The sequence below is a fragment of the Lampetra fluviatilis genome, chromosome 25 (genome assembly GCF_964198595.1).
Source record: "Lampetra fluviatilis chromosome 25, kcLamFluv1.1, whole genome shotgun sequence".
NCBI classification, from domain to species: domain Eukaryota; kingdom Metazoa; phylum Chordata; class Hyperoartia; order Petromyzontiformes; family Petromyzontidae; genus Lampetra; species Lampetra fluviatilis.
The window spans coordinates 243,268-262,173 of NC_136299.1; the positions used below are offsets into that span (position 1 = coordinate 243,268).

Here is an 18,906-nt window from a genome sequence, read left to right on the forward strand (position 1 = left end):
GAGGATGTTGTCACATGATGTGTGTGAGGGTGAGGATGTTGTCACATGGTGTGTGTGAGGGTGGGGAGGTTGTCACATGGTGTGTGTGAGGGTGATGATGTTGTCACATGGTGTGTGTGAGGGTGAGGAGGTTGTCACATGGTGTGTGTGAGGGTGGGGAGGTTGTCACATGGTGTGTGTGAGGGTGAGGATGTTGTCACATGGTGTGTGTGAGGGTGAGGAGGTTGTCACATGGTGTGTGTGAGGGTGAGGATGTTGTCACATGGTGTGTGTGAGGGTGAGGAGGTTGTCACATGGTGTGTGTGAGGGTGAGGATGTTGTCACATGATGTGTGTGAGGGTGAGGATGTTGTCACATGGTGTGTGTGAGGGTGGGGAGGTTGTCACATGGTGTGTGTGAGGGTGAGGATGTTGTCACATGATGTGTGTGAGGGTGAGGATGTTGTCACATGGTGTGTGTGAGGGTGGGGAGGTTGTCACATGGTGTGTGTGAGGGTGGGGAGGTTGTCACATGGTGTGTGTGAGGGTGGGGAGGTTGTCACATGGTGTGTGTGAGGGTGAGGATGTTGTCACATGATGTGTGTGAGGGTGAGGATGTTGTGACATGGTGTGTGTGAGGGTGGGGAGGTTGTCACATGGTGTGTGTGAGGGTGGGGAGGTCGTCACATGGTGTGTGTGAGGGTGGGGAGGTTGTCACATGGTGTGTGTGAGGGTGAGGATGTTGTCACATGGTGTGTGTGAGGGTGGGGAGGTTGTCACATGGTGTGTGTGAGGGTGAGGATGTTGTCACATGGTGTGTGTGAGGGTGGGGAGGTTGTCACATGATGTGTGTGAGGGTGAGGATGTTGTCACATGGTGTGTGTGAGGGTGGGGAAGTTGTCACATGGTGTGTGTGAGGGTGAGGATGTTGTCACATGGTGTGTGTGAGGGTGGGGAGGTTGCCACATGGTGTGTGTGAGGGTGGGGAGGTTGTCACATGATGTGTGTGAGGGTGAGGAGGTTGTCACATGATGTGTGTGAGGGTGAGGAGGTTGTCACATGATGTGTGTGAGGGTGGGGAGGTTGTCACATGATGTGTGTGAGGGTGGGGAGGTTGTCACATGGTGTGTGTGAGGGTGGGGAGGTTGTCACATGGTGTGTGTGAGGGTGAGGAGGTTGTCACATGATGTGTGTGAGGGTGAGGAGGTTGTCACATGGTGTGTGTGAGGGTGAGGATGTTGTCACATGGTGTGTGTGAGGGTGAGGAGGTTGTCACATGGTGTGTGTGAGGTTGAGGAGGTTGCCCCATGGTGTCTATGAAGAGGCTGTGATGGCTTCCTATCTGCAGGGGGCGCCCCGTGTTCTGTGAGCGCAGCATCCCGGGCGGCGTGGCGGCGGCGTTGTGCGTTGCGCGCGGTTTTGTGGTGGTGGCTGCAGCTGGTCGTGGTGTCGTTGTGTTGTGGGTAGTGGTGGTGGCGGTGTCGTTGTGTCTCTGTGTGCGTCTGTGAATCTCTGCGTGCGCGTCTCGTACGGGGGAGGAAGAGGAGGAAGAGACACGCGGGGACCACGACCCGGAGCCTCTCCCCATCTCCTCTCTCGCCGGGCCGAGCTGAGTGCGTGCGGGACGCGGCCTGCGGACGGGGGCCGCTCGGCCTGCGGTTTGGGGGGTGTCGGGAAGTACGGGGGGGGGGTCGGGGTGGGACTCGTGCGGGTGACGCTACGGTGGGACGAGGGCTGGTGGGGGTGCGGCAGTGGTTGTGTGGCGGGGCTGATAAGGTGGAGTGGTGTAGCCGCCTCGGTGGGGGCGGGGGACTCGTGGAGGGGTCGCCGTGCTGGCGGGGTGAACCCATGGGGGGTGCGTGGACTAGTGGTGTGTGGTGCTGAGTGGGGTAGTGGTGTGCGGTGCTGAGTGGTGGGGTGCGGTGCTGAGTGATGGGGTGCTTTAGTTGGGAGGGTGGACTTGTTTATAGTTGTCGACTGGTTTGGGGTGTGTGTGTGTGCTGGTCGGGGTGTGAGCTGGTCGGGGTGTGGACTGGTGGGGGTGGATTGGTGGGGGGTGAATTGGTGGGGTGTGGACTGGTGGAGGGTGGATTGGTGGGGGGTGGACTGGTGGGGGGTGGACTGGTGGGGGGTGGATTGGTGGGGGGTGGATTGGTGGGGTGTACTATGGTGGGGTGTGGTTTGGTGGGTGTGTTGTACGACGGGGTGACTAGGATTGTGTTCCTGTTGGTGCGAAGCCTGGTAGAGTGACGTTGGGATGTTCCTGTAGGGCGTAAGCTGGTGGTCATGGTATCTGTAGTGTGTAGGCCTGGTGAGCGGTATTCCTCCAGAATATTATTTTAAAGTCACTTTCTCAGTGGCCTGTGGAGTATGTATGGTTGAAGGTTAATACACCCACTTTCATTTACACTGGGGTCACGTGATTAATCCCACTCATTTACACTGGGGTCACCTGAACAATCCCACTAATTTACACGGGTCACGTGATCAATCCCACTCATTTAAGCTGCGGCCACGTGAACAATCCCACTCATATACACTGGGGTAACGTGAACAGTTTAATTCTCATTTACATTGGGGTCGCTGCTCATGTGAACCTATGACCTCGGCATGGCAGAGCGAGCCAGGGCATCTCGAGTCACACCGATGGCTCCGCTCGTTATGTCGAGCGCTCAACGAAGTCTCCTCGCCACTTTCCATGCATCGGGAAGTTTGCAGCAACAACTTCCCAGTGGGGTCGGGTTCACAAACTAAATCTGTTCGGAAGTTACTTGTGTGTAGTTTTAAGTCATTGCAATAAGGGCATGCCGCTAAATTATAATACAACACGTGATACTGCTTTATTGACATGTGCTGTAATGACCGAAGCCAATGTAGTCCAGTGGTTTTGGCAGTGACGCAAATATATTTGGCAGAGACACTACTGGACATCTGTGAAAAATAACTTGATAGCTCATCGGATTCCTCCATTGTAAATACATATTCTGATTAATGTGAGGGAGAGTAATTCTTGTAAATTAGTATTTTGTAAGATTTAGGATAGTGATACAATACAGCTTTGACACATGTTGGAAAAAATTTTGTCATTTATAAAAACATCTGTTTTGTCTTTAAGGTCAGGGTCACAGGTCAAAAAACCTTTGCCACTGATTCCACCATACCTGGTTAATTCTAGAGGTGCTGCAAAGTTGATACTGAACCCCCAAAGGCAACTTTTACAGTTGTGTAATGTGCAATATGCTGGTTTCATTACCGGACTGTCGCTGGAAGTTCCTGCTGAGAGCACAGTAACGACAGCAAGCAGCAATGTCCTCACGCTGTCACAGGGCCCATGGTTTATGGGTGCCATGGTGGCGACATGTTCACTACCTCGCCTGGTATGCAGGAGGTCGTGGGTTAAATCCCATCCCTGACGCCTGTATATCTGTAAATCCACAACATTTACAATTTTAAATGTTGTGGATTTACTCTCCAACACACCGGTGTGCTGTACTATTAATGAATTGGCATGTTCTGTTTACATGACAAACCTTACTTATTGGGTCTGTCGGGTGGCAGCGGGTTTAACAACACATTTATATTTACACAATCTAACAAAAAAAAAACCTGTATCATGGATGATATTGGTCGCGAAAGCATACTTGTTAAACTTGCTCTGTGGGCTTTACCTTATAAAATAAATAGAAAGTTTAGTTTTTTACTACACGTCAAGCCGTTTTGCCCTGGCCAGTCTCTTGTATTGACACATTCTCAAGCCCAAAGCAGAGGATGACTTCAGTTGCTTGAGCAGTTGACTTAATACGTCACGGCTTTCATTGACCGTCATAATTGAGACTTGGCGCACACTGCTTCCACTCTTGCGTATGATGGCAGCAATGTGTTCGGGAGCTAAATGCCCAATGTCCCGCGGACTGCTAGCCATGAAGAGAGGGCTTTAGGAGAGAGTTTGTGCAGTTTTGATGGAGCTCAGACTAAAGTGGTTTATAAGTGGTCTAGAATACAAGCTTTATGTGCGCACATGCAACAATCAGGTATGTATGTTGAACGTATGTAGCCAACCCTGCTCATCGGAGATAAATAGCACAAAGCAGCAAATCCAAGTGAATTTCTTAAAGGTCGTGTGGTGGCTGATGGAATGTGTAAAAACACACTTGTATTGTTTGTGTGGAGGGAAAGATGCACGTGAACGAGGCGAAAGGTCTGCATATTTATTGTTACCGATATTCACATGTATGTTGAGCTTCTTTCGCACCATATGTAACCAAACGCGCTAACCGTAGGTGTGGGGCAAGGGCAACAAACTAAATACGAAAAGCAGTTCACCCAGAACGAAGTGAGCACACATTTTGCGAAGTACCAACGGTGCACGTTCGAACCAGATCAACTGTGAACCATAATAGCACGCCACGCACGCCAACGCTCGCCAACGCTCGCCTCTATCCGCAGCTGAACCGATGGCCTCTGCGCTGGCCGTGGACTCGAGCGTGGACTTCTCGGCGTGGCTGAAGGCACAGGGCGTGAACGCCGAGGTGGCCCGGGCCATGGACTCGGAGCTCGGTATCCGCGACTATGGAGTCCTGCGCGCCTGCGTGGGCGACGGCCACGTCCGTGCCGAGCTCCTAGCCGCGGCGCGCGACCGCCTGCCCTTCGGCTTCTACGCCGTGCTGCGCCAGGTCGTGCGCTCGCTGCACCTGGCGGAGGCCGAGAGGCCACGATCGGACACGGCCGCCCTCCGGGACGCGGCGCTGGGTGGCCTACTGGACGTACTGGTGGTGCTGTTCAGCGGCCTCAGCCGCGAGCTGCTGCTCTCCGTGCAGAAGCTGGGGGAGATGGACGTCGAGGGATTTGCTGACGCGGTGCCCAGCACGACCAGGACCGTCAGTGTGGAGGACAAGACTGCGGAGTACGACCGCCTCTCCACAAATATGAACGAATATTCAAGCCATGGTGAGGCCTAGCGAATCGTGTCAAACGGTTCCGCGTTATGTACGTACGTACATATGTTGAACTTCTTTGGAGCCGTAAGTAGCCAACCGTGCTAATCGGAGGTGAGTGTTATTTTTGTTCGGGTGTTATTTATTTTATTCTCAAACGAAGCAGTTTCATGGTTTTAATTTGAAGATTGCAGTGCGAACCAAATGTGTGGTTCTTTCATCATTGTCGTCATCACTCCTGGATGAAGGCCCTCCAACACCTTCGCCATCTTGCATGATCCCACGATGCCACCCCCTAATTTGCTTCGGCATATCAGCTGATCTCAACGCTTTATTCCTTCGGTGGTCCTGAACAAGTGATGGAAATTACATATTTATATGGCAGGGTCCAGTTTTTCCATGATACAAGCACCGTCAGCGTCCACAACGTGGTACAGATGTTATTCAGTTGGGGTAGGTGAAGGGCTGAATTTTCCTGTGACTGGTATTTGGGCTGAACTTTGAGAGTTGAGGCCCTGTAACCTCAGTGTCACCTGGCTAAATGCGTTTTATTGGGTTACCGAGTACGCAGTCACTGCACGTTGCATGCTCTTTCAGATGTTTAGGTCACTGGAGAGCCCATTAACGCTACGTGACATGGTTTTAATGATGCTTCTCATGATAGTAATGATAATAATGATGATGGTGATGGTAACTAGTTGTGTTTGATAGAGGCGGCCTCCTTTACGCCGCAGCCTCTCAGCGTTTTACAGCAGATGAGCCGCTTCTTAAATCTCATCCTGACCCATTCTAAAGGGCACCCCCCCGTCCCGCTAGCAGCTGTTCCCGTGCGGCACAGGGTAGCGCAGCGCCGAGCCTGCAAGTGGGCGTTGGTCTCCCACCAGGAGGGGGGGTCAGTGATTGGCCTGCGTAATCTCAATTGAGTCATTTGCCGTCGTAATTAATTTTCTTTCTCGCAAATTTAGACTCTGCTGCTGCCAGAACTCGATGGCCTAACCCCGTGAATGCGATCTTTAAGGTCCACGGTGCGTAGTTGTCTTAGTATGTTCACGGTTAATACACACCGCGGTATATATCGGGGAGGCCGCTGGTTTCAAACTGTAAACCTCCGCGACGTGCGCCAAATGCGCTGCCGCTGGGCTGCGTCGCCACTCTCGTAATTGATGGGGCTGTTCACCGCATTGACTCGTGGATTGGTGTTTGGCTGTGGGTAATGTCATTATCCATAGATCAGTCTCGGTCTGCGGAGGATCTGGATTGTGGATGATAGATTGGCAGTTGATAGGAGTCTGAATTGTATTTCACCGTCGAGTGGAACGGTGCTTCCTCGGCAGCCAAATCTGAATGAAACACTTGACTGCAGGGCGAATTATTTTGCCAGTGGTCAACGATGAATGGGCCACCGATGTGTATTCGCAAATGATATCACAGTGATGATGATGACGATGATGCTCGTCAAACCGATCCGTGTAACCGAAATGCAACGGAGAATATTTTTGCACCTGTGATAATGTTTAGCGGTCAGCTTTTGGGGGAAAATGTGCTGAATCTGACATTCTCCGTCCCTGTCATTATCCAGTGGCGGAGCTGCCACGGTGATGTAATGGGTTGCAAACACCACCCCCCACCCACCCCCCAATGGCAGGAATGCACCTTTACCGTTGTTGACCTTTTAACCCATAACTTGCATAGTGTGGTGGTGTTTATGGAAACTCATTTCTTTTAGAATTGCTCTGTTTAGTTTGTTGTCCCCCCCGCACCTCAGCGTGGATAGCTACGTACGGTGCTGCGAAAGAAGTTCAACATGCAGATCAATTAAGGCTGGCCTTGTAGATAATAGCAATAATTGCTCGGGCAGTTCAGGACACACAGCCCAGGTTATGCATCTTCAGCATCCTGATAATGAGGTTGAAGCTTCACTTGTGAGAAATAGACTTTAACATAATTACCCATAATGCGAACTCCGGTTATCCTCACGGCGGCTTTTAGCTGGCCATTGAACAAAGACGGCCACTACATCGTGCACTTGCAGATGCGTTTCTGCGGCCGTCTGGAACGCTCTTCCTTCCAATATTAGGAAGCCACTGGAGCTATTCACTTTTATATCTATATTGAAAACTCATTTCTTTCGAACTGCTTTTTGTGTTTAGTTTATTGTCCTTCCCCCCACATCTCCTATTTGCGCGTTTGGATAGAAATGGTTGTGCGGAAGAAGTTCAACATATGTACATCAGGGTTGTTTTCAACTCCCAGCGCTCCTTCGTATGCTGAATGCGTTATAAGTTTGTGAGCGGGTTGACGGCGCTCGGCTGACCATCGGCAGCTCGGGTGGTGGTCCACGACCCATGCCCATGACAACCCTACCCACGGGAGTGCCCCCATGAGTCTCGAGTGCCGCACTGCCCTGCGGCCTCCTGTCGCGTCTCTGCCCCTGCCACTGTTCTTCTCCACGCGTCTCTCCTGTGCCTCGCTCGGGGAGTGTTTCCTGTTCCCGCTATCTCGCTCCCTCCCCCACATTCCTCCTCAGCCACTTTCCTGTGCGTGTGCATGTGCACGGGTGTGTGTGCTGCTGTCCGTGGGGAGCGGTGTAGTGCAGTTGTTACCTGCGCTGTGCTACGAACCCTGCCACCCGAGTTCGATTCCCGCTCGCGGCCAACACCGGTGATGATTATCTGAGTCGGTCCTGGGCCTCTCCTTGGTCGACTCAGCCTCAACTGAGTACCTGGTGCAATTTGTAAATATCGCCACTTGAGAGACAAAGGCAGTTAGGTATGGTGCCGTGCTGGCCTTCGTAGGTGTTTGTAACAGCATTTGTCCCAAGAGTTTTTTTAAGGCTATACGGGGGATCTTTGTTTTCATTCCCCCACACGTGTCTCTATTGTGTGTGCCGCTGTCTTTCCATATCCTCGTATTTTCTCTGTGTGTCTCTGCTCCATGCTGGGTGCTTCATGCTGGGTGCTCCATGCTGGATGCTTGCCCTGTGTTGTCATGTGCAGTGGTGTACCATGTCTTGTGTTCTTCGTTATGTATTGTGTGCGTATCACATGTTACGTGGGGCGTTTGTCTCTTGTGCCCCCATGTTATGTGCTCTGTGTGTGTGTCGTGCACTCTTTCTTGCCGAGTAGCTGCTGCCGACAATGTTCAGTGCTTGGCGTCACGCACCAGCTGCGGCCGTTGCTTCTGTTGCGCGCCTCCGCTGCCGGCTGCCACGAACGAAACTTTCTGCTGAAGCTCCTGTTGCTACTTGCGACGTTCCTGCAAGGCTGCCGTCTTAGTGCAGCCTCCGTCTGCTTAACCGCTCATTGCACCTCCCCCCGGCCGACTAAACTGCTTCTCTGTGCCCCCGACACACCTGCTGCTGCCTTGCCTAAGCTACTTTGCCCTCGTGTGGCCCTGCCCTCTTCACCCCAACATCACAGGCCTGGCCCATCACACCCTGGCTCCTCGCCACAACCTGGCTCCTCGCCACAACCTTGCCCCACCTCGCCCGCAGCTCAACTGCTCGCCGGCACGAGTAGAAATTTCTGTCATGACGCTGTGTTTTGGCACTGGCCAACATTTACATGATGAAAGGGAGCTGCCACAGAGGTGTAACGGTTAGCACCACACCGGACCTTGCATCCAGAGGTCGCCGGTTCAATCCATCTCACGGTGTGGCAGTTGAAACATCTCCCCCTGTCCCTATCCATCCAGCATTGTAAATTGGTTACCCGCCACAGCCGATTCGTAGGCTGCATGTGGTAGGGTAAAGAGGGGGGTACGTCCACTGCTTCCGAGATGTCCAGTAAACACGACAGGGGAGGCCAAAATCCCTTGGACGGGGGCTCTGTAGAGCTCCCTCGTGTCGAGGTTCTTCTGGCAGCAGCGGCGTGAGCGAGCAATTGCAGGGCAGTGCCTACACCGTTGATAGAGTGTCATGCACAGGATAATTTACTTTATCTGCAGCCCTATTGCTGTTAGGGCACCTCGATGGAGAGAAGTTAACTACCTCGCCTGGTATACAGGAGGTCGTGGGTTCAATCGACCCTGATGATACCTGTTTTATATTTGGAGTTTGCATGTTCTTCCTGTGTACGCGTGGATGTTTTTCCGGGTCCTCCAGTTTCTGAGCACGCGTTTAAAGTATTTGGATGCTATACATTTCCACATGATAAGCCACTTCGTTGAGCTATCATTTGTGGCCAGGGCACTTCTAAAAATAGCTTTGTAGCTCAGTGGGCCTTACCCAGTCAAATAAAAGTTGAGTTGAGTATTATCCGGAGTTATCCATAGTTTTACCCATAATACTCAGCAAAGTGGTTGCCTAATATGATTTTTCATAGAGTTTCATGGCGGATTCATCATATTATACGAATACGTTGTCCGCAATTTCCAAACAATGGTCGTGACCATAGCAAGTAAATAGGCGGCACTTGCTATGATCACGGGACATCACAGACACGAACACACAGACACGAATACATTCACAGAGATATCGAGACACAGAGCCACACATGGAGACACAGACACACATATATACGTGATAAATCTCCCATATATTACCGCAAATAAGAGGAGTTTTCGTGTAAGTGCCACTGGCACAAGAGAGCGAGCCACCGTGTAACCGACTGAGATGTTAAATTTCGATTTAAAGCTTTCGTGACTGCAGGGATTCATCTTCTTGGTTCTTTCGGTAAAGTCACGTAGAAGGGAAATAATAAAATAATAAAAATAAAACATAATAAAATAATTCTCACGACGTTTCGGCCACAACGCAAGCAGCCGTCCTCAGGTGAAGAACAGGTCTGTCGGAAAGACAGCGTCTGAATGAAACACCACCAAGCTTGGAGCATATATTTAAGCTGGGTTGGAGGGGGAAGAGCGCCTTGACAAAATAATTTGCATATCAAGAGGAATTGTACAGTAGGGTGGGTAGAATAATACATAGTGTAATATTACAATGTATAGTCTATAAGCATATTAGTTGCTGCAGCTCCATACTATTAACATTCCTTCCCTTTATTAATGCTAGCCCTACTCCCTCCCTTTGATGCTGCTAATCCTGCAAGATGCACGGGCATATTATGACTTTGAAACCCCCCGCCCACCTCTTACGCATTCCACAAGTAATGACTAATCCCATATCTGCATTACCCATAAATATGCTAAATTCCTCTTGATATGCAAATTATTTTGTCAAGGCACTCTTCCCCCTCCAACCCAGCTTAAATATACGCTCCAAGCCTGGTGGTGTTTCATTCAGACGCTGTCTTTCCGACAGACCTGTTCTTCACCTGAGGACGGCTGCTTGCGTTGTGGCCGAAATGTCGTGAGAATTATTTTATTATGTTTGATTTTTATTATTGTATTATTTCCCTTCTTCGTGACTTTACCGAAAGAACCAAGAAGACGACTGAGATGTTCTTCTCTGCCGCTCGGCTGAAGGGACCGTGTGTGGAGGTAACACTCGCTCCTTCTTGACCACAGTAGAAGACTCGGGCTCGGCAAACGAAGGCACAGGGAGCGACCGGCCGGGCTGGGAAGAGATGGGCGCTCCAGCGTTCTGCGCCGAGGAACAAGGTACATGGAGCACAACACGGTGGTGACCAAAGTGGTGAACGAGGAGGTGGTGAAGGAGGTGTTGAAATAGGTGGTGAAGGAGGTGGTGAATGAGATTGTTAAGGAGGCGGTGGTGAACGAGTAGATGGTGAAGGAGGTTGTGAAGGCAGCGGTGAATGAGGGAGGTTGATCAACAAGAGAAATAACGGCCATGGCCACTCAGCGTTGGGCAGTCCTGGTGCTGTGAGAGGGTTTTGTGAGGACTAAGCGCCAGGCGACGCTGCAATTCACGCACTCAAGGCTGCGGTCTCAGTCACGGCGCAGCTCTGACACAGCCTCCAACATGGCTCAGCTAAGGCTTGAGCCGCCACTCGGTTGCTTCCACGAGCGGCTCAGCTATGGCCTGTCTCAGGCTCATGTAAATCCTGACCGTAGCTCTGATACCGTGCTCATGGAGCTGGCTCAACTTAAGCGCATGATGGCTTTGAGCCGGCTCACTTGAGCCAGAGCCGAGCCTGAGCTGAGCCGTGACTAAGAATGGTGGCCCGAATCTCTCTGCTGCTGTTGAGCAGACTAGGAGGGGGGGGGGGGTTGGGGCGGGCGGCACCCATGGAGCTGCTGCTGGGAGGGCGACTAGCAGTGAGGAGCTCCCTGTGTGCAACAGCAGGAGCATTGCAGCCGTCGATGCAGCACGAGCGCACGAAGTAGAGCACGGGGGCATACCTAAGTGGAGTAGGGCAATGGGGATGGTGAGATCGAAACAGGAGGATTTCTCCACAACTCTGGCTGTTGCCTGATGAGGCTGGTTGTAATTATTGGCGGAACGTCATGGTTCTTGAATTGTAAATGTTTTGTCTATGTCGGGTGTTGGCGGGTTTAACGACACATTTATATTTACGCAATCTAACCAAAAAAAACAACCTTTTATGGATAATATTGGTCGCGAAAACTTACTACGTGTTAAATGGATGGGAGGGAGTTGATACGTTCCTAGGCCGTGCACCTCGTGCTGTTCAATTGTGCATAAATAAATAATGACTGATATTATACCGCTGTCGTGACATCACTACACGCATGGAACAATGTCGCGTTGACATCACTGAAGGCCGTTATCGGGCACTTCACCGTAACTGTGAAGGCCTCTCCTCGTGAAACCTGCATCTCTTGCTCGGTCAGTCTGGGCCACGGCGTATGCGCAGGCTGACATCCTCTTGGCGATTCACGTTTTCCTCCAATCCTCAGTCTTCATAACACTCCTGCATGTGACACGGCCCAGCGGCAGTGTGCTTGTCGCTTGGTGCAGAGGTCCACCCTTCAAACCCAGCGGCCACCCTGATTGATAATGCGGCTGCATGCACTGTAAATATACCGAGCACCATCTGCTTCACTGTCGACTTTACAGATCCCGTGATGTCATTCCCGTGATGTCATGTGCTGGTGTGAAGGTCCAGATTTGCCACGTTCAAAAATTAACCTGCAATTTACTCGATTGGGATTTATACACAGCAGTAATCATTGCTCCTCTATTGGGAGACCTAATACCAGATCGTAGGCCAGTTGCGGAGTCACCCTGTCCCCACAGAGACAGCTGTCATTGGGGGTGGCCCCCGTTTCTAATGTGTTGAGATGAGATGTTACGCAAGGTGTTCTGACGTACTCAAAATGAATTGCGATCGCTCTAAAGATGAGATGTTCGTACCATATTGACGATGTCCAATGAGGTAAGCATGGCATACAACGTGAAGTATTATGGCTTATATGTTTAAACATTCTACTTTTCATTGGTCATAGGTTGCATGTGGTTTTCAGCAGCGGTGGAAGTGCTGCTTATGATACCTGTCCGTCACACAGTTGCCCATGGCCACTGCTACTTCCTCTTTGCGGAGACAGCAAAGCGTAGGAGTAGGATTGTGAATAGTGCCGTTAGTAGGCGTGTCTGGCATTCTCAGGAGTACCAACGTGGCGTCCCCGCATCCGGCGGCACATGTCTACACACTTGTTAATTGGCTAAACACATCTGCAGAGCTTGGGCATCTATTGGTAGGAACCGACTCACCGCCTGGCTGCTGCTGCCTTACTGCTCGCGTTCTGTGGTTCCCCGGCAATTGTGAGAGATGCAAATTTGCATGAACGACGACACTGCAATATATGAAACTAAACTCTAGTATTATTATTACTTTATTTCGTCCCCTGACCTTAGGCCATTGACACTTTTGCGCTTATTTTCCTGTTTTTTCCCATGATTGGCATGGAGTGATCGCCAAGTGTCTTTGCCATGGTTCTTCGTGGGATTTGATTTTCGTGATTCTGGGCTTGTTGACAGTCGTCCATTTCGGAAGAGAAAATACCGCAGAGCGAACTTCATTTGAACGGGTTTGAGACATCTGCAAATTGCAGCGTGGGAGTCCCGTTCACGGCTGAATCTTGGAACGTGCAGGCGGCTCAGCGTTCATTTTATTTAGAGAGGCGTATCGCCGTTGTTTTTAAAGACATTATAATAACCACATAGAACCGTAGCGACACGACACTGCGCTCTACGATAGCTGCTGTCAAACTGTGCCACACGCCCTCCACATGGCCTTGTGGGAGCCTTGGTACCGATAAGGTTATTTAATTTCAGTTTTCTTCCGATTCTGTTCCGATGACGTACACGTACGTATGCGTACGTCATCGGAAAGGGTTAAATTGTAATACGCGGTGAACCGATAATGACCTCCTCGACGCTAACTTTGTCTTGTGGTGACGTGTGCGTGGAAACGCACCGCCGTCCGTCCCTGCCGCGCGCGAAGACACCTTCGTCAAGCAGGAGGGCAACGAGGCTGCGAGGGACATGTGGCAAGACGTTGGAGAGAATCACGGCAAGGATTGCGCAGGTGAGATCATTTATTTGCTTTTTATATTTTTTGTTTTAATTGTTTTACAGCAACATGCGATCCCCCGGCAAACCACACTGAAAAGTTCTAACAACAGGGTACAGAGAGAGCCGGTGGACATCTGTTCCGGCACGGTGGAATCACGTGAAGGGGGAGGAACAAAGCGGGGTTAGGGCCCCGCCATCGCTGCCCAAAGCAAGTGGGGACCCTCGCACGAGGGGAAAGATGAAGCTTTCGATAGGGAAAGGCAGGAGGAGAAGAGTAAGTGGCATACTAAGGAAAATCCAGGGATGAGGGAGGGCAATAGGGTGAAAAGCAGTGGAAGAAGGGGAGAAATGGCCGACGTTTTTTTTATTTTAGAGGATAGTGGCCGAGTCGCCAGGGGAAATGGCTGCCGTGTCGGATCGCCGAGCGAGGAAAGCTGAGGCTGAGTGGGATCGAACCGTTGGCATTGGCCCAGCCGCAGGGGATGTTGCGTCTGTCACACGCTGACGATCATGTGTGCTCGCTATGGACGCTATCGTTCTCATTAGCGCAGGACAGTCGTGACGAAGGAAGGCGCCTCTGTGTCTCACATAGTTCTGCTGTAGTTTGACCGTGGGGGGGGCGATTTTGCCGCGTGTAATCCCAATTAATATCCGCTGTAATTTTTGTCATTTGTATGTATGCACGTTATACTTTTTCGCACCGTACATAGCCAACCGTGCTCAACGGAGGTGTCGGGAATTTCGACCATGACGCTGGCGGCGCACGATGGCCGACTCACTTTTAATAATATCACGGAGATCTTTAGCATCCACCATGGGTCAAGAGGATGGCGTGTAGTATTTTACTTGTGCTGTACACCCAACAATAACCGGGGTGGCTTGCCAGATTTGCAATAACCGGGGTGGCCTCCACATTTAGAAACATGCGTTTAGAGTATCTGGCTGCTATACATTTCCACGTGATGAGCGACTTCTTTGAGCTGTTATTTGTGGCCAGGTCACTTCTGAAAAAGTGAAAATAGCTCAGTGGGGCCTTACCTGGTAAAAAAGATATAATAAATAACAATAAGAATACAAAATAAAAATTTGCGAGGCCCAGGACCGGTTTAGATAATCATAACCGATGTTTGGCCGTGACCGGGAGTCAAACTCAGGTTGCCGGGTTTGTAGCACAGCACACTAACCGCTCCACCACGCACGCATGTCGCTCGCACGCACACAACGAGAATCCTCATGGACAGACATTCCCCCCATGTTCTGTTGCAGCGGAGGCCTCGGAGAGGCCGCACACATGCGAAGTGTGCGGCAAGGGGTTCGTGTGCATCTCCTACCTGAAGCGGCATCAGATGACGCACACGGGCGAGAGGCCGCACGTGTGTGACGACTGCGGCAAGGGTTTCTCACAGATCTCGCATCTCAAGAGGCACCAGAGGACTCACACGGGAGAAAAGCCCTACCTCTGCAAGGAGTGCGGCAAGGGTTTCTCACGTAGGCACAATCTGAACAAGCATCAGCAGGCGCACGTCGGCCATTGCCCGTACGTGTGCTAGGGGGGGAGGCGGGGGGGGGTGCAGGGCGGCGGAGTTCATCGGAGAAGCGCGGGGAGAGAGAGATGGATTCCGCGTCGCGCGTTCCAAGCGTCCGGTACGGATTGTTGTGCGAGCGCGGAAAAAAGCATGTTCTCTGATGGCTTTTACGCAACGGAAGGGCTGCGAAAGAAAACACAATGGAACTGGCAAACTCACAAAGTGCTGTTAATGTACACGCCACGGGGAAACCCGGGGAGGAGACGTGATGGACCATGGCACCTCCGGAACCTGTGACCTCACAAATGGCTTCATTTCTCACTTGTACATCGCGGTTTAATATTAAATACGTTTTAATTTTTTTTATAATGCAATTTTTCAATACACTGTCGCCGTCCACCGGTCTTATTATATATTGGCAAATCCCACAGGGGCATGGAATGTGTGCAGAGAAGGCTCTTTGGGGGCAGGTGCAGGGTTGGAGAGTTGCCACCAATCGGTGGGAAAGTTAAAAGTGTGAGGGAGCACAAGTTTCAGTTTCTCTCTTGCCTCCGTCTCTCTTACGCTCCGGGTCGCATTATGGCACCGAATTGAGCCCTCAGATGCTGCCAATGAGGCCTGGAGCTTAAACACCTTGACCCCCATGTCAGGTATTTTGCCTGCGTCGGTGCAGGCCTGCGGCCTGGCACAGCTGCGAGGCACGGTCGGATCCCACACTCGCTGGCGGATCGCCAGATTCTGCCGTGGCTGCGTCGCCGGGGCCCACAGGTGAGCACGAGGCCGCCACCAGTGATGTCGGGACAGGCGGCAAGCGCAGAGCACAGCAGTGGGTCGTGAGCGCTTAGCTGGGAGAAGCTCCTTTCGGACCTCTCCGAGGGCGGCAGCGCTCGCCTTTCCGGGGCCGCTCCACCGCGCGCCGGCACGAGGTGAGGCATCACGCGGTGGCGTGCGGTGCGGGCAGACGTCTGCCGCCCGCACGAGGCTATCGCTCGAGCTTACCGCGCGCATGACGGGCGCATAGCCACGTTGCGCGCGCGACACACAAAGTGTCCAGAAGTAAACCAGAGGTACGCGGTGGAGGAGGACCCGGAGAATAATCCACGCGACAACGGGAAGAACATGCAAACTCCAAATATACAGGTGTCAGGGTTGGGATGGAACCCACGACCTGTATACCAGGCAAGGTAGTTAACATCTCGCCACAGCAGCTGTACCGCCAGGAGCGCTCCCACCACTGTCAACTGGAGTCATTAATTTTGCGTCGTGTCGTTTAATAAATTAGAGTTACCAATGATAAGGCGTAAGATTTAGGCATTAAGAACCATTCCCTTGTGTCACTGATGGCATGTAGCAAGGATGAGCATGCACAATTTTCTGCCTGGAGTCCATTTCCCAATTCACATACTCTCTCAAGTATGATGAGAGGTTTTCAAAATTTTGCACCATAAAACAATGTAACTCCCTCACGAAATTCTCTTAAATAAATTTGAAAGCAGTTGAGCACATCCATAAATGTGGCCCTACACTGCAATACCAGCCTTCCGCGCGAGAGTAGATCAACACCGTCATCTCCCCTCCCATGACTCCACTCCCAAGCTCTCCGTACATTACATTCTGGTGTGGATGATTTCTGTTTGTTGTGTACAGTGGGTGGCCAGCACCACACCCGACTGCCTTTGTCTCGCGATTTCTCGACACACCACGCCTCCGATTAGCACGGTTGGCTACGTACGGTGCGAAATAATTGCAACATCCATACCTATACTCTAGGCCTTGTCCTCTGTTAAACAGTGAGTGAGGAGTTCTGGGTAGAGGGTGCGTGCAGTCAGGTGGCAGGGGGCGGCCTTGTCTGCACACATTCTGTGGCCCTGCGGGACTTGCCAATATGCATATAATAATATCGCTGGGTAGCGGCATTGACTGGAAAAATATGTTTTTACCAAGGTACAAAACCAGATATTACTGGTTTGTTATGATACTGTTTTTGCGTATAGACTGTATTATCTCAGTGTCTCAAATGTAGCAGCAGGGATCTCCAACCCCCCACGCACAGGCGTCTCTGCACTCGTGCTCATATCGTCCAGTGAGGCGTGGGCCTGTGCAAAAAAAACATTGCTTGTTTTACTGCCGTGGATTTGAAGACGCCCTTCTCTCGTGTTGAAAACAAATCTCGCTCTCAGGCACGTATGCTCTTTGTCAGGGCCCGCAGGTCATTCTAAGGCAGCTCGGATGCACCCATAATGTAAGCCACATTAACTTTTCATTCCCTCGCAGTTTTTGAGAGACAGAGAAAGGAATGCAATGTGGGCCATTTCCTAACCATGAGTTTCTACCTTTTCCACTGTACACTAAACCAGGATAGATCGGTCAGCACTTCGGTCAGTTGAGGTGGTACGGACACCTGGTAAGGATGTTCCCCGAGAGATTCCCCCTTGGAACTCTACCGGGCACATCCCACTGGGTGAAGACCCTGGGCCGGCCCAGGACACGCTGGCGGGACTATGTCGCTCGGCTCGCCTGGGAATTCCCCAGAAGGAGCTAGGGTCTGTCGCCAGGGAAAGGGAGGTCTGGACCGCCCTACTCGACATGCTGCCGTCGCGACCCTCACTAGGACAAGCAGATTGAGAAACGAATGAACGAACACTTCCGCGTATTATGAAAACTGTGCAGTTTATTGCAATAAAGGTCAGCACGATACCATTACCATATCTCGGTTCCAAATCAATTCCTGCCTCCCGAACACAGGTTCAGATTCCCGTATTCTGTGGGTTAAACCCGGGCAGATGGCGGAGCCTATCCACAATGCGAGCAGATTTGGGCGTTGATAAGTAGCCGAAGAGCGTACGCTTGCGTGTCTTTGTGCCGCGTCGCTGGTAATGGAGACACTAAGCACAAGTCGCCAAACCCAATGGAAATTGACAGTCGCCAGCATGAGAAGCGGCTCATAGCCACGTCAGAGGTATCCCTCGATCTACGAACATTTGGCTCTTTCGAAATTTCGCGTGAACGCAATTGACAAATCATGGACACTTTCAATTCACTCAAGCGGATGTTTCTGCTTTAACGAAATTTCACTATGGCCACGCGCCGTGAGGTCATCAAACGAGAAGTCACCCAGGGAGTCTGCGTCATCATGATGGCGCAACCGTAACCCCTCCACATCGCCTCGCCAGTCATTCCAATTTTGAGCAGTTCCTTTGGTGAGTTCCCTGAAAAAGGTGAATTATTTTTGTTTTCAATTAATCATTCAATCGTTTTAATATTTATGTTCTTTATTATTCATAATGAAGGTTTTTTTTATTGGGTTAGATTGCGTAAATATAAATGTGTCATTAAACCCGCCACCACCCAACACAGCGAATTAGTTATATTTGTCATATAAACAAAATGTAAAGCCACAACATTTACGGCAATTGTAAATGTTGTACTGGGTTCACTCTCCAACACACCGGTTAGTGCTGAACAAGTAACTAATCGGCACTAATTGGCTGTGTCGTGTGGTGGCGGGTTTTAACGAAATTTATATTTACGCGATCTAACCCAAAATAAAACCCCTCTTGTAGATAATATTGGTCGCGAAAGCCTTCCACGTGTTAAACTTCCTCTTTATTATTATTTGTATTGTGAAAAGTGATATAGATGTGTATTGTTTAAGGCTAGGAGTAGAGTCGTCCAAAACACATCGCTAATTATTAGGATTAATTAATGGGAATTGCCATTCAGATTTAGGAAATCTTGCTTTTTACGTGCGTTTTTTGAATAACGCATACTTTCCGTAAATCGAGGGATACCTCGACCGCAGCGTGAGGCTGGCGCATGCGGCTGAGACGTTGCTTCCACCATTGTCATTTGTTGATTCGGTGTTCTGTCCATGGAAGAATCTGAGTCAAAATTCTCTCCTCCATGTTTGGTATGCTGCTGCTGCTACTTTCTTCATCTTGTTGACATCGCTCTGTCCTACCTCTCCGTATTTTATCAAACAATTTTCCCTTCATTACCTCAGCTCATTCCCTCTCGCTACCACCTGCCCCATCAACTCCTTTAGGTCATTTCCTGTCATTGCCACCTGC

At 50.8% G+C, this 18,906-nt stretch overlaps 1 protein-coding gene across 1 annotated transcript; it reads left to right on the top strand.

Annotated features, from left to right (window-relative positions):
• Positions 1 to 1,378: 1,378 nt before the first annotated feature.
• LOC144941849 (uncharacterized) lies at positions 1,379 to 18,048 on the top strand. The gene is made up of 5 exons (XM_078868341.1): positions 1,379 to 1,591; positions 4,425 to 4,925; positions 10,379 to 10,471; positions 13,240 to 13,323; positions 14,577 to 18,048. The coding sequence occupies exons 2-5, from the start codon at positions 4,433 to 4,435 to the stop codon at positions 14,858 to 14,860; spliced, it is 954 nt and encodes a 317-aa protein (XP_078724467.1). The 5' UTR covers positions 1,379 to 1,591; positions 4,425 to 4,432; the 3' UTR covers positions 14,861 to 18,048.
• Positions 18,049 to 18,906: the final 858 nt, after the last annotated feature.

Excerpts from the sequence above, each read along its gene's own strand:
- LOC144941849 (XM_078868341.1), top strand. The coding sequence starts at position 4,433 with ATGGCCTCTGCGCTGGCCGTGGACTCGAGCGTGGACTTCTCGGCGTGG. Across the intron at positions 4,926-10,378 it reads GAACGAATATTCAAGCCATG|TAGAAGACTCGGGCTCGGCA; the intron begins GTGAGGCCTAGC and ends TCTTGACCACAG. Across the intron at positions 10,472-13,239 it reads GTTCTGCGCCGAGGAACAAG|ACACCTTCGTCAAGCAGGAG; the intron begins GTACATGGAGCA and ends CCGCGCGCGAAG.